This window comes from Neodiprion lecontei, chromosome 3 (genome assembly GCF_021901455.1).
Source record: "Neodiprion lecontei isolate iyNeoLeco1 chromosome 3, iyNeoLeco1.1, whole genome shotgun sequence".
Classification (NCBI taxonomy): Eukaryota; Metazoa; Arthropoda; class Insecta; order Hymenoptera; family Diprionidae; genus Neodiprion; species Neodiprion lecontei.
The window spans coordinates 967,920-994,779 of record NC_060262.1 but is presented as its reverse complement, the minus strand read 5'-3'; the positions used below and the strand labels follow the sequence as shown (position 1 = coordinate 994,779).

The 26,860-nt window shown below is 42.5% G+C and overlaps 1 protein-coding gene across 2 annotated transcripts in view; it reads left to right on the top strand.

The window, feature by feature from the left end:
- Window positions 1-26,296, top strand: part of LOC107228211 (metabotropic glutamate receptor 1-like) — a 43,444-nt gene extending 17,148 nt beyond the window's left edge. For both annotated transcript variants that reach the window (XM_046734761.1, XM_046734760.1), the window contains 16 exons: window positions 2,601-3,134; window positions 3,213-3,373; window positions 3,456-3,563; window positions 4,056-4,209; window positions 7,648-7,894; window positions 9,412-9,683; window positions 12,321-12,490; window positions 12,810-12,886; window positions 15,295-15,460; window positions 19,278-19,413; window positions 20,135-20,337; window positions 21,485-21,670; window positions 21,743-22,057; window positions 22,391-22,628; window positions 22,959-23,361; window positions 23,641-26,296. In XM_046734761.1, coding sequence (XP_046590717.1) covers window positions 2,897-3,134; window positions 3,213-3,373; window positions 3,456-3,563; window positions 4,056-4,209; window positions 7,648-7,894; window positions 9,412-9,683; window positions 12,321-12,490; window positions 12,810-12,886; window positions 15,295-15,460; window positions 19,278-19,413; window positions 20,135-20,337; window positions 21,485-21,670; window positions 21,743-22,057; window positions 22,391-22,628; window positions 22,959-23,361; window positions 23,641-23,956 — 3,390 coding nt within the window. In that variant the 5' untranslated portion in view covers window positions 2,601-2,896 and the 3' untranslated portion in view covers window positions 23,957-26,296. The remainder of the gene's footprint in view (window positions 1-2,600; window positions 3,135-3,212; window positions 3,374-3,455; window positions 3,564-4,055; window positions 4,210-7,647; window positions 7,895-9,411; window positions 9,684-12,320; window positions 12,491-12,809; window positions 12,887-15,294; window positions 15,461-19,277; window positions 19,414-20,134; window positions 20,338-21,484; window positions 21,671-21,742; window positions 22,058-22,390; window positions 22,629-22,958; window positions 23,362-23,640) is intronic.
- The last annotated feature ends 564 nt before the right edge of the window (window positions 26,297-26,860 follow it).

Genomic DNA, 26,860 nt, shown 5'->3' with positions numbered 1-26,860 from the left:
TCCGTATGAATAAAGGTTACTCGTCGCTCTTCTTTGCGTGTTGATAAAAGCAGCCGCTAAAGAAGGAAGAAGAGAATACGGAGGGTTCATTCCACGCACGGTTAGACCCGACTTCTGTTACGAGCGTTCTCTCTCTCTCTCTCTTTTTCTCTCTTTCGTTGCAGTCTTTTTTTACAGCTATGTATTCACCTTGAATGAAAATCCCCCGTTCGTTGGCGGCATCGCGTCGGTTAGGGCGACACGGAATATGAAAGAATGGGAGAAGGAAAGAAAATGAGAAAGCTCCGAGGGAGGGGTAAAAAGCCGAGCTTTACGGCGTAAATAACTACCGACGGATGTACATTTATATAAAAGTATAATAAACGTATATACCGTACTTTAGTTATCCCCTGATGAAAGATCTTCGACCTTGATTCGCTGACGAAGATTTCTGCCCCGCGTATCAGCGCTTTTCAACGACTTCGGTTTCACGTTTGGATCGCCGATGCTAATTCGCCTTCCTTCTTGCATACACAACTCGCGTATCCCGCGGCTGTTACGATTGTAGACACGTGTAGCTATTTTTCCACGTTGACGGTATAAAATACCCGCGGATATATTTCTCCGTGCTTCTTTGTTTCGATTCAGCCGCATTCTGCAAGCCAGCTTGGATAATGATCGGAATCGTCGAATAAAATTGCCGGTGTTGAAATTAACCCTATGCCGTATCGGTACGTATAATAAAAGCTTCGCGCTTGCAAGGATTTTCGAAAACTTTACCGAAGTGCCCCTCTGTGCTTCGGTCATTACTTACTCTCCGACTGTTTTCGTCATACGCGCCTGAACGAGCCTGAACACGTGGTTCGAAATATTTTCATCGACGATTACAAACTTTGCCCCCACGTCTCTACCTATAACAGCGCGGGGCATCGGCCTCTCCGTCATTCGGTTTTTCGATCGATCAATACTCGAAACAACGACTCATTTTTACCACTCTAGATTTCAAGGATGCATGGGACGTACAGGCGGGTCTAAAATATGCCCAATCTTTCTTTTTTTACGATAGAGAATTTTCACCTCATCGAGCCAATTATATCCGGTAAAGCTTATCGTGACTTGGACAGTATAAGTATATGGGGCATTCCACGTCAAATTAGCAGCCCATGTACCTCACCCCCTACCTTGTTACTTTTTTTTTTTTTCGAAAGTTTTTAGACTTTCCATGTCGGAATTGTTTTTGCTTTTTTGTTTTTCACATACCTCGATATAAAATTCAATGATTCCGTGATCTATTTAGATTGAGGAAAAGAAAAAAAACCACCAATTCCGGCACGAAAAAACTAAATCGAAAAATATTCCGAGATTCTTTTGGTTCTTTACGAATATCATACTAAGAAGTAATTAAAATCGAAGCGGATGAGGTGCACGGGTTGCTACTTTGACGTGGAATGCCCCATATACTTGAAGACGATCACGTCACTCGATCACACATCCTTCGCACGATCAATTATACTATATGTATACCGCAATACGATTTATATACAATAATTACAACTTTATATATAGCGCATAGCGTTTTCATCAAGGTATCTAATTCCCGAGGATTAGTATCCGCGCATATACTCGCGACGAACTTTGGTGAAAATCCGTCGCTTTTACGTTACAGGGTGTAAATTCTCATTGAATCGCATTACCGTGATGTACTTAAAGCTGTGGTTGGCTTAACCGTCTATCCGCACGTCTTTAACACGGATTGTACAAGCATCTGCTCGCGTGTAAATTTCGGGTGGCAGGATTTATTATTCACCGTTTTACTCGTACATCAACCCTTCATTTCGCGTCCCATTGTTCCCCTCTTCTCTCTTGGTATTCCGATCTTTTTTTCTCTCTATTTCTTTTCCACTATCCCTCAGGACACTATGCAATCGTGGAATGATTTTAGTCCGTTGTTGGTGGAGATCGTTTCTATCGCGCGATTAGATTTTGCTGATCATGAAATGGAGAAAAAAATTGGAACGAATTTGACGGGCACTGGGTAAAGTCGGACAGTGGTCTCATACTCGTCCGCACATACCGTAACATAATCCACTCGTTATATTGGACGTCGTATTTAACCGCTCATCGTGACGGTTTGACTGGCTTAAAACGACGCGACGAGAGTAAATTTCCGGTATATAGATATATATGTGTAGGTCTAGTACGGCATTACTTTTATCACGATGAGATTCGTTCGAGGAGAGTTGGATACCAATTTCATCTTGAGACGAGGAAAAGAGATAATGGAAGAGATATGTAATTGCGACTATGGTGATCTGATTTTGACGGGCGTAACGGCGATCAGCGAATAATCCAACGTCAAATATAGGATAGGGGGAAAAAAAATTGGACCAAGTTCCATCAGCGTCTTCATTATACCGTGGAATTGTCTTTGGAAGACAATAGAGCTCCGTGATCGAGCCGTGATTCGCGAATAAGTCGCATTACATGTGACGTATGAAATTTCGCGAGGATCCCCGCGGTCTTGTAATGAATGTGCATAAAAAAAGCAAGCAATCCTGCGCGCCCTTCCCATCGTATTATCCCAATCTTTGCTGAGTGATCGCAATCCTCTTTTGTTCCAGACTCAATCTCCACGTTCAAACAAATCTGCATTAAACGTACTTGAGGCGGTTTGATGGAACATTACACACGGGAAGCGGCGATTCCATTCCATTCCCGTTGCGGAAAGTGAACAACATTGCGGAAGCTAGCCCGCGTTATGCAAGCAGGAAATAAGGGTGCAAAAAAACATCGCATCAACGGCACCGAGATGAGCAGCTCAAACGCTCGACCACCGTCCGGCCATTGCTTGATAGTGAAAACGGCGCTCGAGCTTCCGGAAGTTCGCCGAACGTAGCCTCCGGATCCCGTTCGAAACATGCTGCTGATCGTTTACTTCATAGCCACGTTTGTCGGCGTCGCTGCTGCCGGGGATCCGTCGGCTAGAGTCAAAGGTGACTTGGTCATCGGCGCCCTCTTCAGCGTTCACAAAACCCCCAGAGGTGGTCAGGGTGCTTTGGTCTGCGGCGAAGTTCGCGAAACGTACGGTATTCAACGGGTCGAGACGGCCCTCATCACCCTCGACAAGATCAACAGCAACAGCAGTATTTTACCTGGTGAGTCCTTGTCTTCGCGACGGTTTCACGTAACAAAAGAAAACGGAAGAGTCAGCCCTTCGTCTTCTTCTCATTCAGGCGTCACCCTCGGACTCGAGGCCAGGGACTCGTGCTGGTCGGCTCCGGTCGCTCTTCAGCAGAGCATCGAACTGGTTCGAGACGCCATAACTCCGGTGCTCACTCAGTCTCAACTCTCGCAGAACGCCGACACTGCGCATTGCTTGCAAGCCGCGCCTCAGGTCCCTATTCAAATCCTCAGTTATCCTGGCTCTGCTTCCAATTTATGACCGTCAAAGTCGTTGTTTGTTTTCAATGTTCCAGCAGGAGACTCCCGACGGAAAAGCTCCGCTTGTCGGCGTTGTTGGACCAGGATCGAGTTCCGTCACTCTTCAGGTTCAAAACCTGCTTCAGCTTTTCTCCATTCCACAGGTGAGTGGAGCTGAGTAAATTCAGATCTTGCGGTGGTCAGTGATTAATCAAATTCTCCTTTTGTTCATCGGTCCGTGTAGATTTCGAACCAATGCCTCCGATTCTTTCGACCCGAACCAGATATAACCTGCTACTATTCGTATTTCCTTGGGAACTAGTCTCAATCTTTAGTCTCTATCAAACGTTAGACTTGCTTGAAGTGGTGAAAAAGACCACGTCATCGGAAGCCAACCGATTTTCCCAACATTTCAAAGATCTTACGAAACTTCTTGGATCACGAAAGGAAGTTTAGGTGTCCAAAGCTGCCAACACGATACGAAACTATTTTCCTGAAGGAGTGTTCACTTGAAAAGTTCTTCTCCAAATTCATCGCTGCCGAATGATCGTTATACCGTTGTTACTCAATTTAGTGTTTTCACGTTTTGTTTCCTTACCGGGAGATAATTACGGTCGGTCTTGAAAATCTGTTGGACTCAAGCCGCCGTGTTTTAGGTCGGTTATTCGTCGACGTCACGTGACCTCACCGACAAGTCGAGGTACTCGACGTTCCTGCGAGTCGTACCGTCGGATCATTACCAGGCCCAGCTGCTGGTGGATCTGGTGAGATACTTCAACTGGACCTACGTGTCCATCGTCAACACTGACGGTGAGTGTGTCATCCCCCATTCCCAATTAGCAATTCCCGAGATCCTCGATCAAATCTTGCCGCACAACGCGCATGAATGCATTGTCCCCAAGGCCTAAGTCCCGTTGTGCACCTCGTATCTGCCCGCTGGAGTCCCCCGCATATCGAAACCCTCGGCCAGGTGGCCTTCTACACAAAGCGACGTCGATTCCGCAATCCTCGAATTGCTTCGTTGATTGCCTCGTACCTACCAACTTCGGAATTGGTGCCTGATTCCCAGTCGGTCGTCCCTGAAAAGTTCACTCGCGGATCGATTCATTCGTTCGTTATGAATTCAATTATTCCTTGTCTCGTCACTCCGCTCAGTTTAGAACCGCACCGGAACTCATTCAAAAATCGCTGAAATTCGTTTCTTGAGCGTCTCAAAATTTCGTAGATTATTGAAAAAAGTGTATACACAAAATCTGCGTCTATTCTTGATTTTCATTTCCTCGAGTACTTCTTGTTTGGAATTTTTTCTAAAAATATCTTGTTTGAGGGTGCTCTCGAATTTCCGAATCAAACCGTCGATCTCGACAGTTCTCTATTGCGTACAAATGAAATAATCTCGGCTCGACGAATGGTCTGAACTTAGCCCCGTTGCAGGGCATAAGTTTGTTTTGCGGAGCGGCTCTCAGTACTATCGAGTATCTCGTACGCGGCTAATAAAGTTTAGAACAGAAACTCCACTCATGATTTGGCCACGTGCGCGCGCGTATCCGCAACAAAAAAGCATATATCTCAATATTTACTTCCTGGCCTTTCATTGTGGACCAGATATCGGACTAACGCTCAACCTGAGTTACGACCGATCTTAAAAGCTTCTCGGATATATTTTCACACGTGTGAATCCTACGTCAAAGTATGCGGTGTAATTATTCTCACGTTGGGTTCATTCGGAGCGCCATGATACGGAGTTGCGGTTGATCATGGTGTGGCGCTGGTGTATGTATTGTATTACAGAGGTCGATTCATCGCGTTATATGCAGCATATAAATATCTGCGGACTCAAACATACTCGAGAAAAAAAATTCTATCCGTTGAAAAATCGCGCTCTCAAATAAAATTAGCGTATAAATAATCGTTGGTCGTGATTTTGTAGCTCACCCTTTTCCAATTATTCTATTCGCGTTCCTCTCCGGGTTCTTTATTTACCCCCGAAACGCGACATGGACGGATCGGGTGAAAAAAAAAAAAAACAACTGTTTGCACGAAAAAGAGAGAGAAAAACAAAAACCACGGTTGTAAAGCTCGATCTCGCAAAGTGTACACAATCACGAACGGAGCGACAGCTGAGTGAATGGAGACGGGAATGAACGGGTAATTAAGGGGTTGGCGTTTCGGTGCTTTGCAAAGCGATCAAAGCTCCGGCTGTCCGGTGATTCGTTGCAGTAAATTTAATTGAAAGGTTTTTTCCAAAAAAAAAAAAAAAAACACGTCCTATACGTACGTCATTCATTTTATTTTCAGACCTCAAGTGTGACAGACACGGAACGTGCGGACGAATCTGTGGTGAAAAAAAATATTCGCGAATTCTTTCACATTGAGATGGATACTCGTATGAAAATGTTGACGTTGAGGCAAGTTTACGGAGGAGAAAAAATGACGATCAGTTCAGATCGGATGCCCGAATAAATCTTCGTCAGATTTCACGCAGAGGCAAAATCGGTGCTTTTCGACTTATAGCCTCTACGGGGTATAGATATAGTTATTTTTTTTTTCCCCCCCATCTACGACCTTCGGGATTTCCGTCGAATATTGAGAAGAGATAAAATCGGAATGTAGAAAAGAGGCGAATCGAGAAAAACCATTGACGCCGAAACGAGGAGTCCTTCCTTAACCTCATCAGCGTTAGCTGACTCGAGCCAATAAACCTTTCCTCATAAATTCACGCTGCAAGCACATCGAAGGTGGCAGCGGGCAGTCGCCCCCCGGCGTTTCGGGATACATAGATTTTTTTCAATCCTTTTTACAAGCCAGGGGATTCCCGGGGTTCAAGTTCATTTTTACCCCCATCTTTTTTCCGACCAAATTCAAGCGGGGCTGGTAACGTCGACTATAATGTATCCTTGGAAAGAGCGTTAGCGCAGGGACGAATTGCCTCGAAGCGAAGGGTGCTTTAAAGGAAATGAGGGAAGAGAAAAAAAGTATGTCTATATAAATTATCCGTTTAATTGTCGTGAATGAGTTCGCGGATTCGGCTTCATTCTGTTTCGTTGCGCTTTTATCCCCCTCCCCCCCCGCCCTTCCTTTCTTCTTACCCTTCTTTTCTTCTTATCTTGTATTGTCTCCGTATTGACGTTTCGTAAATGGTTGCTTCGAGATATGAATTCAAGGCACGGTTATAATCCATCCACACCGTGACAGGATAAAAAGGGGAAAAAGGAGTGGGAACAAAAAGACAAAAAAAAAAAAAAGGATAAAACGCACACTCTAATTACCCTTTGTTCGCTTTTGCGGTAAATTAACCTGCCATTGTTACGTACGGTGATAATTATCTTCGTTCACGGAGTGACGGTATTCGGTTCCGTTTATAGGTAGGTACATACCTCGTCATAATCACGAGAATACGTTTCGCAAGATTTCGCACATTCGATTTTCCGAAACTTCAAATGCACTTGGAATATTAAGTGTATATCCATGTGTATGGTTGTATATGCGTTTCTATATCCATACCAGAAACTATAGGAACCCGACATAGTCAGCGAATTTCAAGTTGTTGGGACAAATTTATTCTACAACGGAAACGGAAACTGTTACCGCGGTTTCCCGATGCGAAACATGCAGGATCGGCGGGGCGTATATATGTATATATATAATATATATATTTACGATTTTATTCACGCGACGACAAATCTGTCGCGTTTGCAGTTTTTCTCTATTTATCGATTTTCGTCATATCTTGATATTTTATTTTCTCTTTCCCCATTAACTGTCAAAGTGCGAATCTTTTTCTGAAATATTTTGATTCGTTCATTGACGAGGTTGAGTGAAAACAATTTTGTTGACATCCGTCGACTGTTTGACTAACGAAACACGGTTTTCGTTAACCCTTTCAGTCACACGTTTTTCAACTCAATATTTTGGCCTGAATTTTGTTACTCGGGGACTTGTTCCGGTCGCCGATCACGAATCCGAAATCAGAATTTGATGATTTGTAAATCCAAAATGGCGGTTCCAATATGGCGGAAGAAAAATCAAAAATATAATGCCTCTCGCCGAAACTTGTTATTCGGGGGTTTTTGGGACGCTGATCCCAAATCTGAAGTAACAAAGATCATTTGAAGTTGTAAATAAACTGCGATAAGGGTAGGACATGGAAATTTTTGAGGCGGGACGCTGAGCGTTACGCTGTGACGGAAACGTTTGAGAAAATAACTGTTTTCTTTCTTTATGTATTTCTCTTTCTTTTTGTTTCAGAAAATTATGGCCAGAGCGGAATCGCGGCGTTTCGCGAGCTGGCCGAACGAAGCGGAGTCTGCGTTGCTCGAGAAGACGCTGTTCTCTCGACAGCGGAGGACGCGGCCTTCGACAGAGTCCTGACGAACCTGAATCAGGATCGTGCCGCGAATGTTGTCGTCTGTTTCTGCGAGGGCATGACGATGCGCGGCCTGCTGGGAGCGTCGAGGAGGCTGAATTTGACAGAGAGGTTCATGTTCATCGGAAGGTACCTTGTTGAATGATCGTTGGAAAAAAATTATTGATTCAGATTTCGATGGAAAAATATGTCGAGATGTCCAATCTGAAATGGACAACGGACAATGTAATTGCGAATTCTCGTGTAGAAATTCTAAGGAGCTTGGACTTGAGGCGAGGAGTTGACCTAAGCTCTTGAAATTTTTTGGACAAAACTCGTAAAAAGATCGTATTCGGAGTGATTGTCTAACGACCGAATGGTCCATTGTCTCCTAGGGGCGGGTTCGAAGTTCCAAATTTGCTTCGTCGGAACTTTGCTGTATCGCAACTTCAGATTTCGGAACTTTGAGCGTCGGGTTTCGGGCCATTCGAAAATTTGATGTTTCCTCAAAGTTTGATTTCTTTACTTTAAGTTTCGGCGCTAAAAAATTCGGAATTTGGTGAAAACTCTTCATAATCGACAAGTCGTCAAATTTATCGACACGCAGGTCTAAAATATGATTGTATTTCGCCAACGATTGATTCATGCTTGCCAAAAGAAAAAAAATCTTTATCTCGTAAAAACTTTCATCGTTTCAAAGAATTGCCGAGCGTTTGTATAGTATAAATTCGACCTTCTTTTCGGAACGAATATTTCGCCAGTCAGCTGCGCCAGCTCAATTCTTCCTCTGGCAATTGACTCGGTGACCTTCCAGCTGGATTAAATCATGACTGATTTGCTGGCTAATTTCAACGCGCCGGTGGTTGCGTCTTCTTCTCCAGAGTGGACGTGGGCTCGGGTTGGTACGATTAGTCGGTACATCAAAATGTCAATTCCTAAATTCATAAATTCATAAATTTTTCCGCCGTTTCGATTCGTCACTCGAGGGTTTCCACCGATGCTAACTGAACTCGTCGGCTCGGCAACGGGGGGACAAATTTTACCCCAACGATGATTAAGCTCTCGAACGAAGTTGGCTAGAGCTACGAAAGCTCGGCGAACTTCCTCGGGGGTTAAATCTCCATCGTCGATAAACGGCGCCGCGACGATAAGTCGAGCAGCGAACGGAACTGTTTAAGTAACGGATGCAGCGACTTAGCTTCAGGAAGCAAATGGTCTAGGGGTGGGTTGACAGAGAAGGGGAGAGACTCAATTACGGTAAACCGCAATCGCAGGTACCTCGAGCTAGGTAATCAGCCGAGGTGCCGGCGAATAAATTGTCGAAGCCTCTATTTTTCCATTCGCTTTTTCGCCGAATCTCACCTCAAGGGTGTATTTGCTATACGTTCTCAACCATAATAAAGACGATAAGAAAATTAAATTTTACCGACAATAATATATAGACCAGAAGCTGTTGAGAAATTGCTTAAACCAAACATTGTTTAAGAAATTTTCAGGGAATGCTCTTTTTCTCACGTGATATGAATTTTTATCTTATCGCAAATTGTTCAATATCATCGACGAGGCTCACTTTTGCTCGATAACGTATAGCCAGTAAGTCCTTAATTTCAGCCTCTCCGTTAATTATACATTATCAACCGGCTAATTCACTCCTTCGCTATAAACAGCGACGGTTGGGCTGATCGAGACGACGTCGTCACCGGGCACGAATTCGAGGCTTGGGGCAGTCTCTCGATACGAATCCACTCCCCCTACGTCCACGAGTTCGATGACCACTACTTCGCCCTTAAACCCTACAACAACTCGAGGAATCCCTGGTTTCAAGAGTTCTGGCAGCACAAGTTCAACTGCTCCTTGCCCGGTGTTACCGGTAACGACGAGGACGTCGAGAGGACTCCGACAACCACTGTCTTTCCCGTCGACAAGAAGATCTGTACCGGTGAGTCGCTGATTTCATTCGCTTCTTTCGCGACTTAACGTGAGTCGCGTGTTAAACCTCACCCGCAATCATTCGACGATTGGAATTCATTTGCCCATTTGGTTACCTGCGAAATTTTACTAACAAGGAGAGTATTGGAACTTTGAAGCATGGATTCGGCTTTACCATTTCCTTGGCCTAAAACATGAAGCCTGTGATACGTAATTCCATCTCACTAATTCCTCTCTTTACTCTGGGTAAAATTGATAATATCAACGATTTGACGAGCAAAATGTTACGACAAATGAAATTCGTTGGGTATTTTTACCTTGAACATTAATTTTTTCTTGATTTCCATCGAAGCTCCAGTGACAGGATCTTATAGATTCATATTATTTCAGTAGTACAATATTTTTGACCCAAGGAAAACTCTCAGAGAAGTCTCAGCAGAATCCATGATCCGAAGGTCTGATACTCTACTGGTAAGTCGTCGAAGGTATACCGTCAAATCTCTTATTATGTACTTCATTGGGAAGCGGGGACCAGTGTCGGTGATAATTGGCAGGATTGGGTAATGAGGGAGGAGTTGATCCGGGTCGAACTGTAGTCTGACCCATAGACGGACGGCAGAGTTTAAACGGGTCGTAGACGCACGGATGTGTGTAATCCGGAAATCCAATTCCACGACGTCGGTGGCGATGAGAAGCTGAAGCTGCGGGCCGTTTTCCAGGGACGAGTAGGCGTCAGGAGCCCCGCGAAGAGTGATTTTATACTTTAATCATCGTCTTGAACGGCTCGGAATTGATGAAATAACGTCGGAAACACATCTTGAAACAATTTGTGCTCAAGTGTTTAACCCTTTGCGGCACAGCGTCTCGAATATGAGACACCTTTTTTGAATCGGTTATTCGACATTTAGATTCAATTTTTGAGATGTCGCTGTATTTTTTTTTCACGCATGATTGTACTTCTAGGATGTCAATGTTGATGTCTTAAGATGGATTATCATGATTCCGTGAATATACTGAGCGCTGTAAATAAATGCAATTGTGGAAAGTTCGTGGGGATTAGAAAATTGAAAGTCGCTAAAAACGAATACACTGTCAGAATTTCAAAATTCAAGATGGCGGGCTGAAAATATAAAAATTGATCCTATTCGCTCATATCAGAACCGGCTTTTTCAACTTTGAAAACTTCAGACATCGAGAACGTTTATACGCTCAGTTTCAAAGAATTCGACTGCAAGGAAAAATGTATGCTTCAGAGGGTTAAATTATACCTGCATCTGTAATCTATGTTAAAAATTTGAAACTATATCAGACTATGGCAGTTCCAGTCATTTTTTTTTTCGTAAAAAGACATACACCATTCTTTTTCGGTGTTTAAATATGTTACACTGTTTTTACTCGACTTTCCTTTGTTTCGAGCCAACAGTAAACCGGAATGACAATACTTCGGCTCAGGAGCCCTTGATTCGCTCCTGGAAAACGATTGACTTCGGTGAACAGTTAGTCGAAGATCGAGTATCCGAACCGCCGTCAAATCGCCCTCCCTATTTAATCGACAGACAAAATGATATTAGGCTGAATTGACATCAGCCGCCGCGACGCTGATCGTCTACATCACCCGAAAGAAATCGAATTCACCATTCAGCGATATTGCCAAACATTAGAGTCAGCTCGATTATAATTAATTGTCATCTTTTAATTTCGATAAACTCCCGCAAAAATCTGAAAGAAAAGAAATTTCCATCCTTCGTATAACTATTTAGATTCTACACGCGATATTTGTGAGATAAAAATTTGTTCGTTTTTTATATTCACATTCGGAGAATATTTTTTACCGCATTCTTGTCGACGGTCGAACAAATCGTTCCTTTCGACGCTTCTTTTAATTAATTCACTCCTCATATCTCTTCCGCGCGGGTATCGCGTGAGTGTTTAAAAAATCTGGCGATATTCCAATAACAGCCACGTCTGGCCGGATATTTGGTTTTTAACAACCATGTAGCCAGTCGATGCTGTGTATCATTCAGGTAACAACAAAACCACGATCACGAACGCTGCCGTTCGTGGTATACAAATAGACAATTTTACGATCGTCGTCGATCGTCGTTCCCATTTTTATGAAACTAACACGTACCGGGCCAGTCGATCCTGTTTTCCCTGCCCTAAGCCCTGCGGAAAGAATATAAATATCAGTCGCAAGTTTGTTTATTTTTTATTTTATACGTTTGTGTAGTGCTTTTATTTTTTTTTTTTGTATTTTTTTCTTCCTCTTTGCAAATCGTACGAGAGATTCCAAGGCTCACAGAATCTCAGTTCTAATATTACAATGCCTACATTCGCCGCGTCTATTCCAGTCTATACGTGAAAATTCGCCGCCTCTAGGCAGCTCGGCCTCGAAACTGATTAAAGTCAACAAGACCGTGACTGCAGGCCGTTGCAAGTCCATATAGAAACGAGCTTGAAACTAAATTTCTTGCAAAGAAAGTCATAGTATACGATACGCGACGAGTACATGGAACAAACGATTTTGGGAAAAAATCCAAGGGCCGAAAGAGGGTTGAACGATAAAAAATGGTACATTTTTTTTGAATTATGTCGTCGCAATAACATCTGCTATTCGGTGTTGCATTTCATTTCTGTTGAAATTCAGGAAACGAGAAGCTCAGCGAGAAATACAAACAGGACCCGAAAATGAGCTTCGTGATGAAGTCGTTTTGGGCCATGGCTCACGGGCTTCACAACATGCTCGAGGAAGTATGCGGGAAAAATTTCTACGGCGTTTGCAAGGCCATGCGTCCCTTTAACGGGACGCTCTTCAAGGTGAGCTTTTCATCAACTTGAAAGAATTCTGAGATATTTCGCAAATATTGTAGACTCGATCCCCCGTAGTTCGAATGCCTCTTCGGAAATACTGAATCATCGGAAAGAATACCTAAAAAAAAATCTTGTTCTTACGAAAAAATTAAATTTCGTGAAAAAGTTGTCATCTTTTAAATTTTTACATATTTTGGCGAAAGAATTGAAATAATTCGTATAAAATAGCGGTAAAAACGAAATTTGCGTTTTCTCCGAGGGTCGAGTATTTCAATATTTATCTTCGTCTTATTCTTACAACGCATTCTGATTCTTCAACCTCAAGGATCACTTGATGAACGTCACCTTTTCCTTCGGCGGTGAGGACGTGGAATTTGATCGACGTGGTGATCCTCCAGGCAGGTCGGTGCGTATATCGGTTTCCAAAATTTTATTTCTTCTTCTGTCACGAAAGGGGGGATGAAAAGAATTAATTGAAAATAAGTTCTTGAACAAAGAAAAAAAAAAAAAAATCCGGAATCTTTCATCTAATATTGCTTTTCTGATTCGTGTATAAAAATGTCGATAAAATAAATAACTGGAGTCAATTTCGAAAAACTACGCTTCCTTCTAGGGTTGTTGAGATCAAAACTTACTAAAACCATTCAAATATCAATGGCGATAGAACCACTGATCAAAGTCAACAAGTTAACTGCCCTGAGCCCGATGCAAGTTCGTAGAAACGAGCTTCAAACTGAATTTCTAATTTCAATTTATATCATTACAATCTGTGATCAAAAATTTTGGTAGTAAAAAAATTGCCGGTATGTAGTTTGACGGAAGTAATTAACAACCTGACTTTCACTATATCTTAAGTGAAGTCATTTTTCTCTCGAATTCAAATCGAAGAAAAACAAAAAAATAAAAACGAAGCCAAGCATGTTTGGTCGTCGGTGACCGAGTATCGAACAACAACCAATATCGAACTAACCCGGTTTTGCTACGCTTCAGGAAGTCACAGTGAGATCGAAATAAGGCTTCCTCCCTGCAGGGCGAGTTCCATAAATCAGGGGGTAATCTCGAGCTCGATTTGACGCGTTTTTTTAATGGGGCGGTGGAGGGGAAGCGAAGAGAAAAAAGGGTTTACAGTATTTCACTTTTATTACCAATATGTCGCAGCTTCTCTAGCTGCCGATGGTGGGCGGACGTGAAACCTCGCTCTAATTCATCCTGTACATACATTCACGGGCATCGAGCTTATGTTCAAAACAAAGCGTGAGAATTCTTCCGCAGTCTCGGTGTAATTAATTACCAAGATATGCGTATGGAAAACCGTCGGGGAATTTCAACTCACGATGTTCGTATCTTGGTATATCGGGGTTTTTTTTCGTATTTTTTTAATCTTTGTTTTCACTTTTAAAAAATGATGTCCGTGTACGTTGCGCGTATCCTGTAGAGCAGATCACGTGCAGGTATAAATATGCACGGATGAGTTGAAATATAGATTTTATTTTCTTTCCAACGTTTCGCTAATTATGTAAAACATCGATCGGACTATTTATTCATTTTGTTGAAAACATTGTACGTACATTGCGATAATTGTTCGTGCAATTAATTAATAAACGCTTTGTCAAACGCATTGTATTGTTTCGTTCGCTTTCATTCTTCTTTGCACGATAATTTGATTCACGTTTAAAAGTTCTCTTTTTTCTCTTATACTTTTTTTTTTTTTCTTCTTCTTCAAAGTTTGATATTACTATTCGTTTCACACAACGTATCTTGTGAATTTGAAAATCGCGCATCTTAATTCTTGCGGTGAATCGGGACGGAAATTTTCAACAAAACGGAAACACGAGTTACGGAATAATTGTCAGAAGTAAAACGAGAGTATAATTAAATTAATTAGGCATAACATAAATCAGCCTTCAGACCGTTCGTGGAAAGAAGAGGGGTTAAAGTAACGCGTGTTGTTCGAACCGTGACAGCCGCTGCAGGTGCGTGTTTAATTAAAATACTTTCGTGGTTCCGTTTGGCGCGCCCTTAAGGGCTTACGTGGCTCTCGAAGGTTAAAAGAAGAAATATTTTCTGTCATTTTTTTTTATTTTTTGTTAATATAATCAAAGAATCATTTTATCAAACTTGAAGCATATGAAAGAAGAATGTTTGAAATTTGTATCGAAAAATTTGGAAAATTAAAACGTTCAGAACCGGTTTTCGGAGATTAAGTATTTTCGCGGTCGACACGATAATTCATGCGAGTTTTATCTGGAATTCAAAAACCAAATATTTTCTGTCAGTAAGTCAGCACAGCTAGCGATTGGACGATGGGTGAAAAAAAAAAAAATAAAATTGAAGTACGATTTTTGGTACAATTTACACAATTTATCGCCTTGTAAAAAAGTGGCTATACTCACCTACCGACAGAAGATATTTGGTTTTTTGATTTCAGACAAACCTAGCACGAGTTATCGTGTCCACCGCGAAAATACTGGCTCTCCGAAAACCAATTGTCAAAAATTTTTCGATGAAAATTTTATGAAATTTCGTTGAAATATTCTTTTTTCATATGCCTTAGGTTTGGACGAATAATTCTTTTATTATACTTGTTTTTACAAGTTAGAGAAAATATGTTTTGCGCTTTAACCCTTGAGACCCACGTAGCCCCTTAAAAGTGTTCGTGGATAACAGTGGCAGTGATTGTTTGAGTACGATCGAGTACCACAATCGGCGTTCGGAGAAGTCCTTCTCTTTTAAACTCGTTTGGTTATTTCTTTTTTTTCTTTTAATTTTTTATCAACGTCCTCACGTATTTTCTCCAATCCATATTACAGGTACGAAATATTGAACTATCAAAAACTACCCAACGGGACTTACGACTACATACAAATCGGCGACTGGAATAATGGGACCCTCGCATTTTCCGGCCTTCCACAATCACGCGGCACTCAAATCGTCGAAAGTGTTTGCTCCAAGCCCTGCCCTCCCGGAAATTACAAGGTAAGTTTACCTGAAAGGAAAAAAACATTGTAAAAAAATAAGAACATTTCACGGGAAACAAGCCGCAAAAATAAATTTTTACCGATACTTTTCATTGCCGTGAAAATGGAAGAGTCTGTAGGTTTTGTCCGGCAAACTTACGCGATGGTCTCGAAAACGGCGGAGTGAAAAATCTGAAGCTGATAAATTTTTGCAAGAAAAATGAGAAAAAAAGTTCATTTTCTGAAAAATAAAAAGGCTTATACATGTTTTTTTTTAATGAATATACAAACTGGGAAAAACATAATCGTTTGTCGATTCCAGAGAGGTTCGAAAACGTAAATATTCACTGAAATTAGAAAAAGTAATTTTCTTACATCACCGGAGAGGATTACAAGTAGAAAATTCTCGCTTTTCATATACGCGCATTAAAATTATATTATAACTTATGTTGTAAATGAAAAAGAAAGAAACAAAATTTTAACACTGTTTTTTCCTAAACCGCTAAAACGTCGAACGTAATTAAAAGATCTATCAACTCTCCCGCATTGTTGAAATTCTATCCAAACACGATCGATACGAATGGGTGGTAAAAATTGCACGTAATTGAAATATCAAAAAAGAGTTGTTTATTTTTTCCCTCTCGACGCAAATTCTACGCAAGTCCGTCGAAAATTTTACTTTGAACGAGTTAAATCGAATCAGGACTTGACAAATCGGACGTAATATCGCGCAAACAGCGTTCGTCAAATTCGTAATTTCAGTCTTCGGTCAGCGGTGGTGGCGCAATTTCTGCCCTCGGGCCAAAAACCGAGGGGGAAACGTTTCGGGCGAGGCAGCGGGCGACGAGACGCGGGGGTCAAACCGCACTCGGACGATTTTGCATGTTTGGCCTTTCTCTAGTTTCATCGTACGTCTTCCCCAACGGGATGTTTCAGAGTCTCTGCGATCCGAACAGCGCGCACGTTTCTAACCGAAATTCCCCCTCCGTTTCAGTCTGCAAACGAACCGCGAACTTTCCGCGATCTAATCTAGCAGCGGTCGCCAAACCGCGAATCCGACAAAGATACGTCACGGCTCGCATTTCCCGGGCTCTGGATCCGACCCTTGCGCCTTGGCGTAACGCAAGTTTTTACACCCTTGCAGACGATTTTGCGATACAATTTTTTTTTTTCTTCCAACTTCCCGTTTCTCTGTTTTCAGAGTAAAATTCAAGTTATTGCAATTACTCCTAATGCGAAAAATAGATCTCGACGTTTTCAAGTTTTGAGAATCACCACTTCCAATCATTGTCAGACGGACGTCTGTATTTCTGTGTTTACGTATCTACGTGATCAGTTTTGCGAACGAGTTACAGGATTTCAATGGTTTTGGTGTCAATCGACGCGGCTTTTCTAAGCTTAGAACCTGTTGGATTTTTGCTTCGATCGAATTAAAATTTCGATATCTTGAGAACGGATGAATGGATTTGAATGAAAATTTGCACCGTGAGGTTTTTTCGGTCGCTAATCACAAATCTGAAGTCAGCTTGCGAAATCCAAAACGGGGATCCGATGCGGTGGGATTTGAATCGTTAATCACGAATCTGAATTTCTAATTCGAAAATCAAATTTTTTTTTTTATCTCTGTGAACTTGAAACCTGCAGTGTGAGAACGGGAAATTCGAGAGCAGACCAGCTTAAAGCCGATTGTTTTGAGTAGTAATACAGCGCAGATTAGGCCAATTAAAGATTAGCAATTTCGTATTAAACTCGAGGGATAAACAATGGTATTCAAACAAACGGAGCCTTTTGAGGAAACTCGGTGTGAAATTTCGGTGTTTATCAGCAACGAGGCAAACGGGCGTATGCATAATATACAAGCTTTGAACGTTTGTACGTTATAGAACAAAAGTTTCGTATAAAACACGTGAAGGGAAACAGAGGGTGAGTGGAACAGACCTGAATCCAAGCATAGAGAAAGTTTGCACGCGAAAGTACGTACACGTGCTCACACGCGCCTGTGGCAGTCGCTTTGACTTCACTTTGCGTTGTTTAATTAGACCGGTACGAGGCACCGAATTGCCTACCTGCATTACTTTTTCACCCTTATGGACTATATTACGTACCTACCCACATTTTCACGGCTTCGCTGTTTGCGAGATTTCACGATACGCAGCTTTCTCCGCGATTCACGCAACTCGTTGAATAACCACGTCGCGTAATCTACGCAGAGTTGTGCAAGAAGCGAGAGAAGCTGAGAAGAAAAATCGGCAAACGTAAGTATGGACAAAAAAAAAAAAAAAAAAATTGGCGAGGGGTAATCGTTCGAATTGATTGCTAATTAGCGCGAATATTCGTTGTATAATATTATAGTAACGACGATGATTAGCGAGCGATTATTATCCTCGGTTCATTCACGCGTTACTCGATGCCGTGTAATTATAATTATCTATTGTGCAAATACGCCGCTCATGTTTGCCTCGCAATTACGGTCTTCAAAGTTCATCCCGTCTCATCGATTTCCTATCCTTCGCTGCTTTGACGTTTTTCTGCAGACTCGATTTGCGGATTTTTTACATGCTTGATTGGCCGACATACGCAATCCTCTGGCGAAAGTGGAAAAGTGGAAAGGAAACGGAAATAAACAGAACAGAACCTCGAGGTAAAAAATTTCACTCGAGGTTTCATTTCATTTTTATGAATTTCTATTCGTAAAGTTATAATCTATGATTAATTTAGGCTGAAATTTCAAAGCGCTGAGAGCAGAAAGTTGATTAAAAAAAAAAAAAAAAATCTATTCGCTACGATGAAAGTGTTTGCATAAAGAATTTTTGGTAGCAGTGAGCAGAAAATCATGCGTTGAAAATTCCTTGCGCCTATATGTGCCACTTTCGTAGTAGAATATTGACATTATTTTTCTTCACACACGCTGTACACATGATTTTTTGACTACATGGTTTTCAGCGAGGAAGATGTAAAAAAAAAACAATTGTCTTCGTCAAAGTCTCACCAAAATCTTCTTCCAAAGTAATGCGAAATTGGGTAAAATTGTGAATTCCGAGGTCTTGACACCGGGCTTAATATATGCGTGAAATAACGTATTCCGCACCTTTTGTGACTCCTTTTACTTCCCCTTGGTATTCACCTCGTCGCCGCCGTTGACGTTTAAGGAGACAAGACTGAGACAACCGACGGTAAAATCTTGATGAAAATTTGATGCCGCCGCCGTCTCGCATCATCCGCGCAGCGCTCTCGCACAGCCTCCTGTAATTAGCCTAATCTAACGATCCTCGTGCGGACGATTTATTTCGAAAAGCCGCTTTTAAGGGAAACAGGCGGCGAAAATAGGCCGGAAATGGGATGAAAAAATTCAAATTTCGTTGGTCAAGAACTGAAACAACTCGCACTCACATTTTCTTTGCAAAAGTTTTTATTGGAGTTTTGACTACGAAATTCAGTGGTTCGAGTTTTAAAAATATAAATATCTAAGAACCAGGCGATATCTGACCGCGTTCTTGAGTTATTCTGGAATAACTAATGGAAAACGTCTAGTGAAAAAGGCGTGTAAACATGTTACACCAACATCCGAACGCACGGTGGACTTCAACGCTCAATATCTTTCTTTATTATTAACGTTTTCTTTACGCGTGCCGCTGATTTTCGTCGACAAAAATGCGACAAACAACTGAGAAATAACAAAAATTGCGTTTATTTTTTGAGTAGTTTGTAAAGGGCGAATTAATTGAATTTTTACCACATTTTCAGCCGTCAAAGCCTTCCTAGTCCACCTGAGCTCAATTTGGCGAATTTTATTTTCTCTATCGCCCTGAAAAGCTGGTTTCCTGATATTTTCACAGAACTTCAAGACCGGTGGCCAAGAGAAACGGTGCTGCTGGGCCTGCGTTCCCTGCGCCGACCACGAGATCGCCGACAAGGATCAACTCCAGTGCCATCCTTGCCCGAACGGACAATGGCCGAACGGCAACAAAACCGGTAAGAAGATTCTTCTCTCCGTTGACGTAAAAAGAGAGAAAAACAAAAATAAATGAAATCGGTGAAAAAAACAAGGGAGGAAAAAGCGGCTGGGTGGAATTGGAGACCAAATTAGCTCATGAATCAGATCAAATTTCGGGATCGCAATCTGGGGGGAAGACGAATGATCCGGGAATAGGGAGGGATGGAACGGTATGGGTTCGGAAGACGGGAGAAAGAAACTCGGACGTGTATATAAACGTCTGGTGCAGGATCTCTCTGTTGTTATAACGGGGAAAAATGTTATTTATCGCGTAGCTTCCTTCGCCTCTAGCGGCCATCAATCGCCGGTCTTTAGAAGTAATTTATGCCAGCGTGACTCGGGGGAACGGTTAACGCGACAATGCCGTCGGAGGAATTTTTAAACAAGTCGTTAGTCACCTTCTCCCCCGTACTTTACATCCTCATCCCTCCGCCCCTGTCTTCTTCTCTCCTTCCGACAAGCCGTCCGCGTTGCCGCTTAATATCGTTCCCCCGTATACGTCGGAACGCGTCGCTAAGTATTGTTCCCCTTCGATTTCGTCGCAATTACACCACCGCATGGGACGTGATCGTAACGAGGATCTTGGCGCCGCATCGCGTCGCGACGCCGATCCCCGAACTTTATCGTCGCATATCGGCTAATTCGATCACTCCGTCTCTCCGTCACGCCTTTCTCTTTCTCTGTCCCCGCCAACCAAAGAGTGCCTCGTCATCCCCGACGAGTACACCTCGTGGGGCGACGCCGAGGCCGTCGTCGCCATGACCTTCAGCGCCCTCGGACTTCTCGCAACCTTCGCCACCTGCCGCGTCTTCGTCAGGCACAACAACACCCCCGTCGTCAAGGCCAGCACCAGGGAGCTCAGCTACCTCATCCTCGCCGGCATCACCCTCGCCCATTTCGCGGTATGATATTATGTCTGATCGACTGTTTTTCTTCTTTGGTTTTTTTTTTTTTTTTGTTTTTCTTTTTGACACCATTTTTCCATCAGGTCGAGACTCGGTTCTCAATCATTGTACGGCCGTTCGGCCTTTCTTGCTATCTCTTCTGGTTTCGTATCGTACGACAATATACGTACACATACGGGTGGAAAGGTTTTATCGTTTTACAATATCAATTTTTTATACCCTCGTATCAAGGGCTGCGACAGATGGACTGCCGTGTAAAAAGTGAGGCTTTAATCTACTTGAATGACGTATCGTTTCCACTTTTTATAAAAATTTTTTCTCAACATTCGGTTCTTTTTTGTTTTTGGTTGTCGACTTTCTTTTTCGAACATCGGAGGGTTTAATTATTTTGTACTATTTTCGCCCTCTGTTTCAACAAACAATCATCCGACGTAATTTTAAACGATAAACTCCGAGCCTTGGAGTGAGTATATGAAACGTCTCTCCGGCTGTAGGAACTGTAGGCTTAAGAAGATAACAACAGCGGACCGGACGGCCAGCTACGGAGCATGATTAATTTGCGGACCAACTCGGTGTTAGCGGTACCGAAGCCGTTAAAATATTTTCGCAAGCTTAATTTTTCTTTCTTCTTGTTAGTTTTTTCCCTCTTTCTCTTTCTCTTCTCTCTGTCTTTTTTTTTTATTTTTTCAAAACTCATATTCCCAATGCAAATTAATCGTAATTGAGTTGAGAAACTCGAAGAAGAAGAAGAAGAAGAAGAAACCCTCGCACCATATTCTTTTGGCACAAAGTTCAACTCGCTTAATATCGCAGTTGTGCAATCAGCTACCGCAAGAAACCGGAAAACCGCATACAAGCGTTTCGCCAAATTGAATATGGCATTCCGTATTCCGTTATGAATAAAGATGAATGCCGGAACACTGTTCCTCGGGTTTGCCCGAAGGTACGGAGAGATCGGTTGTTGATTTTTCGACTCTTCAAGTCGTAACCATTTCGAGAAGCTCCCTCTCGTTGAACCGTGAGAAAATAAAAATAAACAAAAATCCAGTAAAACTTGGTATATACTCCCGATAGCGGTAATCCGGTTGATCCACGCGGAGCGTGGCCGAATTTTAGTTGCGATAACGATAAAACACTTCTCCAGGTATTCCCAATCCTGGCAAAGCCGAGCGGACTCTCGTGCGCGGTGAGCCGCTTAATGCCGGGAATAAGCTTCGCGATGATATACGCGAGCCTTTTGACGAAGACGAACAGAATAGCAAGGATTTTGGCCGGCTCGAAGAAGCGCTTTCCCACGCGAAAGCCGCTCTTCATGTCCGCCACGGCGCAGGTGAGTCCTCGAGATTACGCCGCGGCTCGAAAATCGGGCAGGATACAACATTTCTCTCTGATCCCAACGCAGGTCGTCATCACCTGCATCCTGATCCTTATCGAGGCGGGCGTCGCGACGGCGATGATGCTGCTGGACCCGCCGTTACCTCTGCAGGAATTTCCGGCTCGGGACAGATCCGTCCTGACCTGCGCCACGTCGCCGAGAGCCGTGCTCTCCCCTCTGGCCTTCGACGCGGTCCTGATAGTCCTCTGCACTCTCTACGCCGTCAAGACCAGGAACGTCCCGGAGAATTTCAACGAGGCAAAGTTCATCGGGTTCGCTATGTACACGACCTGCGTCATTTGGGTCGCGTTCGTGCCGATTTACTTCGGCAGCGAGTCCAAAGTGCGTGAAAACAAACGCCGGAGGGTAACCGCTCCTGGAGTTGGGTGTATGTCGTACAAAGAGTCCTTTCGAGTTACTTGGACTCGTTCAAAATCACGGAATTGCTTCAAGTCAGGTGAACTCACGTAAAGTTACGACAGTCGCCTGAAGTTATCGAGTCGTCGAGTCACCTGAAGACGCTTGAAATCACGCGAAGTAACTGAAAATCTTTCGAAATCTCGAGGTCCTGAAGTTATTTGTCGGTGCGGCTAACTCGAGGAGCGTTTATCCCATGGGTGAAACGAATGCCCGAGATTCAGCCGTCGGATTTCTAACGAATCGTCTCTGCCGCAGGTGATAACGATGTGCATGTGCGTGACCCTCAGCGCCTCGGTCACTCTTATTTTTCTCTTCCTACCGAAACTCTACATAATCGTCCTACGGCCCGAGCGGAATAACCGGGCCCTCTTCACCACCAGCAAGTCAATCAGGTGCCACATCGGGGCCCGAGTTGCCGCCGCTATCGCCGAGCCCCCGTCGAAGCAGACGATATATCGACTGTCGGGGGAATCCGAGGCGACCGAAGCCAGTAGTAAGTCACAATCGCGGTGTAGTTGACGCGATTGTAAATCCCCGCACAGATCCGCATGACAATGCACAACGGAAGAGCACCCCTACGATTCACGCGTTTCGAATTTCCCTGATTCAATCTACTCCCATTCCCATCCCCCCCCCCCCCTTTCTCTCTGTTTCGCTCTCTATTCGCTGCGTGCAACGAACAATGCGCCGTTGTAATGCAAACCGGGAATCCAGTTTGATGCTAATGCTTTTTGTTGGCGTACCGGGAGTAATTGCCAATCTTAAATTGGACTCTCCCCGCCTTGCCCTGGTTCTATTCTCATTTTCGTACAACTCCCGACAGACAGCTGCAGGGCGACGATCCAGCGCCGAACACTCAGCGTTCAGACGGGCGAGGAGCTGTTGGCCGATCTCTTCTGCATATCCTCCGAAGAAGATGACAAAGTTGGAAGAAGGGGCGGCGGGACGGAGGTGCCAAAGTCGGTTGTTACGAAATTGAACAATTCGATGGAAACTATCGTTTCGAGATCGATGGAGAAACTCTGCAGGTCGATCGAGAAGATATGCAATTCCAACGAGAGCGTTTACCGCGCGAAGGAAAGACCCCTCAAGGTTGACGATAACCCAATCGGAAATGGAAGGAGGAGATCTTCCCCGTCCATGTCAAAGGACTTTGGCATCCAGCTGCAGCTTCCGGATTGGGCTGAACTCGATCCGAAAAATTTAATCAACGATCTCCGCAAGTGGTGAGTATATTAATTCGGCAGGGACAAGCTCTTTGGAAACTGTTTAAAGTGTGATTTCACTACTGATTCGACGAAAAATCAATCGCCAACTTGGCCGAACTTGCAGGACATACTAATTGTAAGAGGAAACGAGTAAAAATATCCGAAGAACAGTACCGAGTTGGCGGCTAGTTTTTTGGTGGAATCTTTCCCGAACCATCCGAAAAACAAACCGCCTCGGAACTCGCTTGTTCAGCGGTGCGTTTTTCCGTTGAAACGTCACAAGAGGGTAAATTTCAGCTCGCCGACGGTGCAGATGTTTCGTTCGTCATCGCGAAACGTTTCACCGACGAAAGACTGCGGCTGTCGTGAAAACGTTTACCAGATCGTTGACGGTGATAATTGCGTGAATGATTGCAACGTTTATCGCCAATTTCACGACGCGACGAACGTCGGCGACGACGTCGACGAGGGGATCGTCGGTGTGAGGATACGGGAAGAGAACGACGTTCTTTCCGGCGACGACGAACCCGTTGTCAAGATCACCATCACTCTGGGGCAGAATTCGGCTGCTACTTCTGGAGGATGCCTCGTGGAGGAAACTGCCGGCGTTTGATCGTCGAGTGACGTATTTACGCGCACGTGAATCGTTACCGTTACTTTCTTTCTTTCTATTCATATTTATTCTTCTTTTTTTTTTTTTTTCGAAACCTAATTACGCAGAAACTAGTCGAAGAGAGTTATATTTTTAACTCATCAAATTGCCCCGATCCGTTTTTAGTGATTTCGTCAACTCTAGTCATCGACGTTGTAGGACGCGTAGTATTCAATTGGCTGCGACGATGCGAACATCGATTTTTCTCAGACGAACAGTTTTTATCTCTCGAGAAGTTGCGCAGTCGTAGAAATAGAAGAAAACGAAAGGAAAGTTCGTGGAATTATGGGAATCGTGAAACATTATCGGTTCTTGATATACGATCGTAAATACGTAACGAACGCAATTCTAAATATATTCTTAAAAAGGAATACGTTCATTTTTTCTACTCTTGATGCTGATTTTGTTCGTTCGAATCGAACGTATTTAAAATATATATTTATAATAATTATTTCAATCAACATCCGCTAACTCGAACTCCTTTCGACATGAAATATTATCACCATTATTCCATGCAGATTTCAATCGATTTTCCTATCAATTTTTATATTCCAGTCTTTGAGATATAATTTTCTAATTTAATACTCTGTACCGTCTATTAGTCGTCGGGAATAAATCAAAGGTTATCTACTTTGTGTATAAAATACTAACAAAAAGAATAATCATAATTAGCGTATATATATATACGTACACATGTATACGTACACATGTATATACATATGTGTATGTATATAAGCTAACAAAAACTGGAGACGCGTAGCGAAGGGATCAAAATGTAGCAAGATTTTTTTTTTTTTTTGCGTACTCTGAAAGTGAAATTGAAATTTCGTAATGTTACATCTCTACCCGTCATTAGAGAAAAAGGAAAGAATAATTTGAACAATATTTAGGCGTACAAAATCTATTATACAAGTATATATAATATACATGTTGTATGTCAATAAATTTTCAAATAAAAAACGTATAAATATACCTACATATGTTACTCGCACACTGAGAAAGACGATTTTATTCTACCTGTCACATTTCCGCGAGTCGAGAAACTGAACATTTTTTCGTTGTGAAATAAAAAAAAAAAAATGATATTCTAGTCCCGAGGGTTTGTTCGAAATGTGACAATTGTTGCTCCCGAAAAGTGTTTTTCTTAATGTGCGTGTGTTTGTATACGTAGGCATTTAGATTAGGATATTCATACAAGGAAGGGGAGGGTCTCGACTTGTCTAAATAATTATCGACAACTCTGTAAGGTGTTTGTTCAGTCCTTATCGGTTATCTTCGTGTGTTGAAAAGTGTTTCATTTCGTTCCAATTCTTATAACGCACAGATCAGTGTGCTGATCCTACTCGCCTATCAAAGTTGTTATCATGATCTTTCGTTACCGAATTGGTCCGACGGCGGTTCCAATCCAACAATAATTGTCTAGTATCCCTCCCTTGAGATGCAATTAATAATCGTAGACTATATCGTACACACAATTGTGAATACACGAGTCGTTACGCTTATCGTCGTTTCGTTTTATCGACGACATCCCGGACGTAACTTATTGTAGTTGTGCTATTATCGTTTCGGTCAAGTCGATATACTTGTACGTTTGGCAGAGAGAGAAAAAGAAACGTTTCTCTTTCTTTTTTTTTGTTTACACCATTTTTCGTTGAATTATTACGACGTGGAAATTAATATCTACGTACGTGTAACGTAATTTTAGCGTAATGTATCTTCTATTGTTAGAGTTGAATTAAAAAGAAAAACAAATTTTCTAACACTTCGTCAGATGATCGAAATCACTCCGTCGGTTTATACCCTGCGAACGTTTGAGGATTAATGTAAAATTTGGAGGTGAAGGTAAAATTTTATTCAACTTTTTTTCATCGTCAAATGATTTTACATACCTACTTGAACGAGAATTTTTTTCATCTTCACTGTATGTTTCTAACGCACGATTTCAGTAAAACTGTTTGAATTCTGGAGTTTTTTTTTCACGTTCTATAATAATTTTCAGCATAGCGGTAAAAAAAAAAAAGAAAAAATACTGACGCGAGTCCGCAATATTTCAATCTATGCAGAGTAAATTCACTGCAGCGGCACAGGCGAAGCAATTGGTTGGAAACAAAAATTCCATAGTTCAATTCGAATGGATAAATCGACCCATGGGATAGTCGTAGCTGTACATGCAATCGAGTCGGCTCATACGAACTGCGGATTCAACAACAAAAAGGAAAAAATAGAAGACGGAACGAATGTAGAAGAAAAAAAAAAAGGAACGAGCGAGCTGACAAAAAAACGTGGAAGAAAAACCACAGCGTTGAAAGAATAAAGGTATTAGGTATTTAAAAAAAAAAAAAAAAAAAAAAAGTGCGATTCGTTGGACAAATGTCGCGTTTTGGTTCGTGGAGCGAGTATGGAAATCTGAAGCGAAGCGTGCAAGGTGATCAACTCGCCGTGACAAATGTCGCTTAACTTTGACCCGGTAAAATCGGTAACGCTGCCCTCGGGATCCACGAGTAATCGTGATTATGATTACGGCGGATGATCCGCAGCATGCTGCGGTGCGGAACCCGCGACGAAAAGCTCTGATTGCCGCAATCAATTTCAATTGCAAATCAATGACACCGCGCTGTATTTCCCACCCCTCCACGTTTTCGCGGACGCGTACAGAGTTGAGGATGGGGGTTGGGTTACAGCTTGGACGGTATAAAATCATACCTATTTCTAGGAGTTTTCTTTCTTTTGTTTTCTTTCAAGTGCCGCTATTTTGTTATTAATTTCAATGAAAAAATTCTAAAATATTCTTGAAACTATAAACAATAAAGCCCTGAAACTCAAATTCCTCCAAGTGTTTTCATTTTCTTTGAAAAGAAAAAAAAA